At 39.1% G+C, this 8327-nt stretch overlaps 1 protein-coding gene across 1 annotated transcript in view; it reads left to right on the top strand.

The window, feature by feature from the left end:
• Positions 1 to 2769: 2769 nt before the first annotated feature.
• RNF128 (ring finger protein 128) overlaps positions 2770 to 8327 on the top strand; it is a 114093-nt gene continuing 108535 nt past the window's right edge. The window contains exon 1 of the mRNA XM_059385484.1: positions 2770 to 3404. Within this exon, the coding sequence (XP_059241467.1) occupies positions 2999 to 3404 (406 nt within the window). The 5' untranslated portion in view covers positions 2770 to 2998. The remainder of the gene's footprint in view (positions 3405 to 8327) is intronic.

Below are 8327 nucleotides of genomic sequence, written 5' to 3'. Positions count from 1 at the left end.
TGTTGCAGAATCAGCACTTGTGCCAACTTTGGGTTTGCAATATACTTAAAAAAATGTTCAGACTACCACCTGAAGTACAAAGAAACACACAAATATAGATCATACAATATGTAGATGTACACTATATAGATACAAATATAGATTGGAAGCTGAAGCACAATGAGGATGAAATAAAATGACAGCACCAAATCTGTCAAAACTACGATCCTGTACTATTTTCTTCATGTACAAGTTTATGCTTTCAAGTTCTTAAATTGTCAAGTGCATAAGAATTACCTGGAGAGCTCATTTAAAATGTGAATTCCTAGATATTTTCCTCAGATTCTGATTCAGGATTATTGGGGGTGGAACCCAGAAATCTTCACTTAAATAAAATTCCAGGTGAGTATAATGTAGGTGTTCCACAAACAAAACTTCAGGGGTACCTAAGTGGCTCAGTCAGGTAGGCATCCGCCTTCACCTCAGGTCATGATCTCAGTGTCCTGGGATCAAGCCCCCGAAACAGACTCCCTGCTCTACAGGGAGTCTGCTTCTCCCTGTCCCTCTGCCCCTCCCTCCCACTTGTGCATGTGCGTGCACGCTTTCTCTCTCTCTCTCTCTCTCAAATATATAAAATCTTAAAAAAAATAAAAACACTGAAAAAGAACTAGACCTCTCACACTCCAGCAAATTACCTTAAGAGTTAACAGAAAAATTACATTGGCAGGTGTTTATTTTTCTGGGACTAATTTTACTTAACTGCAAATTTTCAAAAACAATCTAAGATTATGTTTGTAAATTACAACTCTCTCTCTGAATGTCATAAAAGGAAACATAAATGCACCTTGTACAAGATATATGATGCTGGTTACTGAAGAAATTCATGCATTTCAACCTTCAGAACAATTTTAAGTAGTTTAGTAAAATCATTTTTAATATACCCGCACTACCACAAAGTGTTACAGGGAAGTTGTCATTTTTAAGGCCTGTAATGACTTAACTTCTGCAAAAAATATAACCTGAAGATTTGAAACTATTAAGTTACAATGAACAAAACTTAACTTCTAATGAATTTAGATTTAATTTCTCACTAATCTGTTTTTAAACTATTTCATGAGACGTTTTTCCTTGAGAAGCAATGTAATACCTGGTAGGAAAAGCAAAAGTTAAATTTCTAGGACTTGACTAATTATTTGCATATTGCATGCTGATATTGCATTTATCAGAGATGTCTATCAACAATCAGCAAACTAATAGATTTGGCCATAGTAACACTTCCCTTTTCAATATGACAGTTTTCTTTGTCCAGTGAAGACAGGCTTTCTTATGAGTTTGAACATCGAAATCATAGTCCTAATAGCAAAATGTTCAACTTTTTGTGTTTACTCTTAAGTAGACCACAAGCTAATACACCTAGACCTTTAAACTTTCCAGTTCAATTCCATGAATAATTATTAACCGATTACTATGTGTAAGGTGCTTATAATAACAGGGGAGGGGATGTACAGGTGAGTAATCGACAGCTATAATAGGATAGAAAGTTTAAATCTGTAGCGTGCATCTGTTGGGATTTATTCATCAGTTTCTATCGCACATTTCCTGAACTCCTCCCTTCTGCTGAATAGAAGGATTCATTCCTACCACAGGGTCCACTCCAACGCTGTTATCTCAGATGCCTAAGGACAGACAAGAAGTAGGGGAAGAAATATCTTTCTGTTCATTCCTACTGCAGGGTCCACTCCAACGCTGTTACCTCAGATGCCTAAGGATGGACAAGAAGTAGGGGAAGAAATATATTCATTGATTATCTCACTCAACAATGTCTCCCATTTTCCTATTTTCTGTTTTCCTGTTCCCCTGGCTCTAGGAGTCTCTCTGGTTCCAGACTACTTCCCTTGGACTTCAGACTACCATTGTGCCTGCTTTCCTTTTGACCTGGTGTCCTCAGCTTCTCTGAAAGCCTGATGCCTGTTTGTCTCATTTGCTGACTTTTGGCCCAGACTCCTGCTATCTCTGTCTTGTCAATTTATCAACTTCTTCACCAGCCCTTGGCACATATTGCAATCTCCCTAGCCCAGCCACTTGGCCAGACCAGTTGACCCTTCAGCAATACATATCAGTTGCACTCCTGATTAAAAGCAGAGCTTACAATAAAGGAAGTGACGAAATAAATAAGTCTGTCTAGACATCTGAAAGCACCAGAATTAAAAATACTAAATATTCAAAATCAAACCTTGACCAATCTTTTGTTACAGTATAACACATGGGACATAAAAATTAATGGAATGCTGCAACTCAGGTATCAGGCAATCAACAAATATTTGAGCGCCTACCACGGGCAAGGCACTGTACTTAAAAGGATCCCTAGCCACTGAAATATGTTGACTTTTCAACGAATAAACAAGGTGGCTGAAGATATTCCTTGGGGAGCCTGTTAAGAAAAATTCCACAAAGAAGTAAGAGGGGGAAGGGCTATAAAATCAATTCTACGTCTACCGTAGCAATTAAACTTCTGGGTCTTAACTCCTGGCTGGACTGGTGGATAGCATATTTCAGCAGGGCTTGGAAAACCAGTTTGTTTTAGATAATCTGAGAGAGGTGACTTTCAGCCTCGTCACGTGGGATTCCCAAGAGTCCAGTTCCTCATTCCGATCCACTCCATGTTTATGAACGTGCATTAGCTGGCACATTAAGAAAAAAAATCTCAGTGCAGGAAGTCATCCAATCCTGATAAGTTGACATGTAGAATAAAGTTTATGGTGTTATTTATTGCTAACGTAGTCCTGGTTAAAGGTTACGTGTGTGCAGTTGGAGGAGGGGCAGGCAAGGGAGAACGTAGATAACTAAAGTGAAATAGAGCTGATGTATTCAGAGCTTATGTTGCTAGAGGTGAGATCAGTTACCTACTTGCAACTGAAATTTCAAACTTCTGCCTAGCGGGGACTTGAGTGGACAAATGGTGACTGATAGTTGGAAATACCAGCAGACATCTTAAGTTTTATGCTCAGATGAACAAGCAATGAACCAGGAGAATAAGTCCAGTTGTTTTCGGCTGCTTGTAATTTTTACCTTTTTATTTAAAATCACGGCGTCTTTTTCAATGAATGCCTATGTGACTGTGACTTATTACAATGAAACCAGCAACTACACTACGATAGAGAGGTGTGAATGTGGTGTTTATGGATTAGCCTCACCAGTGGCTAATGCTATGGGGGTGGTGGGCATCCCCAAGAACAATAACTACCAAGCTTGTGACTACAACACTGAGTTTACTAATACTAACAGTCCCTGGATTGCACTGATAGAAAGAGGTAATTGTACATTTTCGGAAAAAATTCAAGCAGCGGGCAGAAGAAACGCAGATGCTGTTGTGATTTACAATGTTCCAGACACTGGCAACCAGACAATACAGATGGCAAATTTCGGTAAGTAATGACCGAGTCCTAAAGAGGGTTTGTCTTTGTTTATCTTAAAATGGTATTTCAATCTAGAATTACTCTAGGATCTGGCAATGACATTGTAAAAATGATTTAATTCTTTTTTCTTTTTTGCCCAGCACTATTATCCCTTAATTAATTCTTGTAATTAAATTGTTCCAAAGACAAAAGCAATTCATGAAGTGATCTCTATATCCCTTTCACGATTTTCTTAGTTGTATTAGTTTGCTCACTGTTTATTTCATAACTGTTTTTGAAGAAAATGCACCTTACTTCTAAACATTAAAGAAAACTTAAATATTTTAATTCCATTTTCAATTTGTGCTTTTCAGTTTGATTCATTTACTTAGACAGAAAGAATTGTATGTATTCAAGTATGCAGTAACTACAGAACCGATTATTGTAAGTAAACAATAGCATATTGTAAGTACACAAAATGTTTAGAGAAATGGGAATCTATCTGCTGTGTGCATATGAGATTTGAATGTTTGTGGGACTAATACATATAAAACTACTCTCTAGAACGAGTATACATTGGAAAAGGCATAGTAGAAATAAGATCACACCAAAATTTACATCAAAAGTAAAAGTTTCCCTTGTAAGTATTTCCTTAGGACTTCATAAGTAAGTATAACCATCTAATTTATTAACTTGCTACTGGAATTTACTTCCAAGAATTATTGTTTTTATTTTATTTGTTTTGTAAAACAATGCCAGTTTCCAAATAAATGATACTTAAACTAGTAAAGAAGTAGATTTGTTACCCAAGTTTTCTATAGTGTGGGTAAGAATGGGTATTTTTAGCCCCAAATAGCTAAAGAGGGAAATAAAAGGCAATAATTTCAAACAGGGTAAGAACTGGAAGAACACAATATCAGGATAATTGGTTATCACCACCAAACTTGAGCCCTGAGGAAATTAATGTAAATTCAACACATTTCAGAATTGCAAAAGAGTAAATCAAATTTGTGTTAAGAATAGTAGCGACTGGAACTTGCAGGTTATACACATGCAGTATGGCAGTTTAGTACTAATGTAGGATAAACAAGCTGATTGTTTCCCTAGGTATCAAAACACCTGGTAAAGACGATCTTTCAGCAGTACCAAGTTATCATAAATGTACAAAACTCCATTTGCTACCTTTTATAATATATTCTAGACACTCCCAGAACTTAGGCATTCACTCTTTTCTTCTTTTGAACTTCAGAGGACTCCAGAAGGCTTCCATGCATGTTCCTACATTTTTACAGGTGACTTTTACTTTTGTAGAAATAAAGAAAGACAGCTTTCTCATGAAAATCAGAAACTGAATCTGTTCTAAGGAACCTACTTCCCTAATGTTCCAATTAGGTTCTGAGCGCTCTAAGTTTCCTTTTGCATGGACAATCACCTTGTTTTCACCCCCTGCTATTTTTTAAAAAGATTTTATTTATTTATTTGAGAGAGAGAGAGATCACAAGTAGATAGAGAGGCAGGCAGAGAGAGAGAGAGAGAGAGAAACAGTCTCCCTGCTGACCAGAGAGCCCAATGCAGGACTTGATCCCAGGACCCCGAGATCATGACCTGAGCCGAAGGCAGTGGCTTAACCAACTGAGCCACCCAGGCGCCCCCCCCTGCTATTTTTTAAGTATAAATAGTACCAATCTAAATTGTAATCCGGTTGCAAAACTTGCTTTGCAACGCGCAGTAGGGGCCAATATCGAGTGGAATGTGGGTACCCAGCCCCTGATTTTAAAAGATTTACCAAAGATCACTTACAATAAATTTCACCAAAGGGCATGTACACAGTCATCTAAACGTTTGACTCTGAGCAGAGTATTAAAAACAAAGCAGTTATATTTAGCATTCAATATGTACTTCCAGCATACTCAAAGGTACGTGATCAAAAACATTTTTTAAAACTACTGCATTGTCCCTTTTTTCAAACAAGCACATTGAAAAAGAGAGCATAATGATAGTATTTGTAATAGTTTATATTTGTTGCCATTTACTATATGTCAGACACTGTTGTAGGGCCTTTATTTTATTTTTTCATTTTTCCTATTACCACGTTATTTTATTAATTTAAATTCAACTAGCCAAAATATAGTTTCAGAGGTAGAGTTCAGTAATTCATCAGTTGCGTATAACACCCAGTGGTCATCACATCACATGCCCCCCATAATGCCCAGTGGTCATCACATCACATGCCCTCCATAATGCCCATCAGCCAGTTACCACGTCCCCCAACCACCTTCCCTCCAGCAACCCTCAGTTTGTTCTCTAGACTTAAGAGTCTCTCATGATTTGTCTTCCTGTCTGATTACTGGTCTTTAACATTGAATGTCCTCAACCCCAAAGAATTAAAATTGTAAGTTTAATATTTTGCAGTTGTAAGACCTGTCAACTGGTGTGTTATTGGAGTTCTCTCTTCCCAGAAATTTACCTTATATAGAAATTATTAGATGATGCAGTCGACAGTAAAGCAAGTGTGGATACAAAAACTCTATGATCAGCTTCTAGGCCATTACAGATTGACTCATTATTTTGTAACATAAGCCAAAAGGGTGTGAGGTTTTGCTATCTTTTCACTAGTGTTCTTTTTTTTAACCTTTATATTATTCTTTTTTAAAATTTTTTAACTGTTATGTTCAATTAGCCAGCATATAGTACATCATTAGTTTTTTTTTTAAGATTTTATTTATTTATTTATTTGACAGACAAAAATCACAAGTAGGCAGAGAGGCAGGCAGAGAGAGAGGAGGAAGCAGACTCCCCACGAAGCAGAGAGCCCGATGTGGAGCTTGATTCCAGGACCCTGGGATCATGACCTGGGCCGAAGGCAGAGGCTTTAACCCACTGAGCCACCCAGGCGCCCCCATCATTAGTTTTCGATGTAGTGTTCAATGATTGTTTAAGCATGGGGGTGGGGAGTGCGTAACAACTCCTCTTCCTCCTCCAAAAGCTCGTGGCTTCATCTCCATCACCTCGTCTTTTATCACCCCTAAAAACCACCTTTTCAGCGTTGGCCCCCTCAGGGCTGTAGCACCCTTGCCTTCTGGCCCTGTTCCACCTACTTCTCCATTCCTTCGATCCCATTTTTCCATGCTAGACCTTGGGAGAATTTCCACAATGTTGTGCCTCTTTGCTTACTGATGTTAATGCCCTCCAACCACAGATCACTAGGAAAGACCTGTAGTTGAAAAAGGTGGGTTTTTTATTTGCTGCAGCAAAAGGAGAATGCACACCATGAGAAACCATGGGGCATCTCAGTGACAGGGTGGTAGAAGGGACTTAAGAGGATTTGGACTTGCTTTAGATGATCTGCATGAGGGTTGAGGGAAGCAGGCCATTTACCAGCCACCCCAGTTTGCCTGAGACTGAAGGATTCCCTGGAATGTGAGAGTTTCAGTGCTTAAACCAGGAAATTCCTGAGGAAACCAGGCTGACTTAGTTACACTAGCTGGTTTTGTTCTACGTTTAAAGGCTGGGGTGCCTTGGTGGCTCAGTGGGTTAAGCCGCTGCCTTCGGCTCGGGTCATGATCTCAGGGTCCTGGGATCAAGTCCCACATCTAGCTCTCTGCTCAGCAGGGAGCCTGCTTCCTCCTCTCTCTCTCTCTGCCTGCCTCTCTGCCTACTTGTGATCTCTCTCTGTCAAATAAATAAATAAATCTTTTAAAAAAAAGGCTATCAGAAAGTGGGGGAAATTCTGTGATTAGATTCCTAAATTAATCTTATCTCTAAGTGGGGCAGACTGACCTAAAGCTAGAGCAGTAGTTGGTAAAGAAGCAACAGTCACTCATATTAGCCAGGATGGGAGATGTTTGGTCATTTTTGGTGGGTGGGACACTGTTCATATTTTAACAATGTTCAGACATGATTGTGGAGTAGTCTTATTTTTGTCTTGATCCATCATGGTTGCAGAGCAACCTTCCCTAATATTGATGTTCTGTGAGACTATTTATGCTCAACAAGAAAACACCAAGGCCCAGTTAATAGTGGCAGGCTGGATCCCAGATGTCAGGGGCTGCTTGTCTCTTTGTCACTGACAACACACTATGCTCATGCCTTACTGTGGTGCAAATATATTCTCTTCCCACTGCCCACCACCACCATTTTATATTTCTGGGACTCCTCATCCCCTCTAGGCTGCTTTTGAAGTCCCCAACAAACATAAAGAATGCCTCTGCACTCCTTGCTTCTCCTAGTTTCATGATGTGGGTACAGAGTTTCCTTACTCCTGGGCCCAGTCTATTTATAGCCTCCCTAGTAGCAGTCTTTTTTCTCTGAAGGGGGTAACTTCAGTCTGAGAAGAGTTTCCACTGAGGAGGAATAATGGGTAGCCTAATGCTTGGAGGTGAATCTTTAATTGAACATTGTCCAATTTGCAGCCTGTTTTGATTTTGTCCTTTGATGGTGTTGGAAACAGGAGGACATGCTTACGGTATCCTTAAGTAATGACATAAGGTCTTAACAACCCTTTCCAAATGTTCCAAATGTCCATCCCGTTCTGTCCCAGACATGCAAGAAAATCAAGAGGCCCATTATTAAAGTGTAAAATTTGGAGCCTGTTAAGTACCCACTGGATAAGCAAACAGGTCCTGAAAGTGAACTATGCTGTTAATAGATAAATTGCCTTAAGAAATGCTTAAGCTTAAAAAAAAAAAAAAGAAAGAAATGCTTAAGTTTGAGTGCAGTTTTTTTTTCTTTTTTTTTATTTTTTATAAACATATAATATATTTTTTACCCAGGGGTACAGGGGATAAACCTGTGAATCGCCAGATTTACACACTTCACAGCACTCACCAAAGCACATACCCTCCCCAATGTCCATAACCCCACTCCCCTTCTCCCAACCCCCCTCCCCCCAGCAACCCTCAGTTTGTTTTGTGAGATTAAGAGTCACTTATGGTTTTTCTCCCTCCCAATCCC

Source organism: Mustela nigripes, chromosome X (genome assembly GCF_022355385.1).
Source record: "Mustela nigripes isolate SB6536 chromosome X, MUSNIG.SB6536, whole genome shotgun sequence".
NCBI classification, from domain to species: domain Eukaryota; kingdom Metazoa; phylum Chordata; class Mammalia; order Carnivora; family Mustelidae; genus Mustela; species Mustela nigripes.
This window is presented reverse-complemented; position numbering and strand designations above follow the sequence as displayed.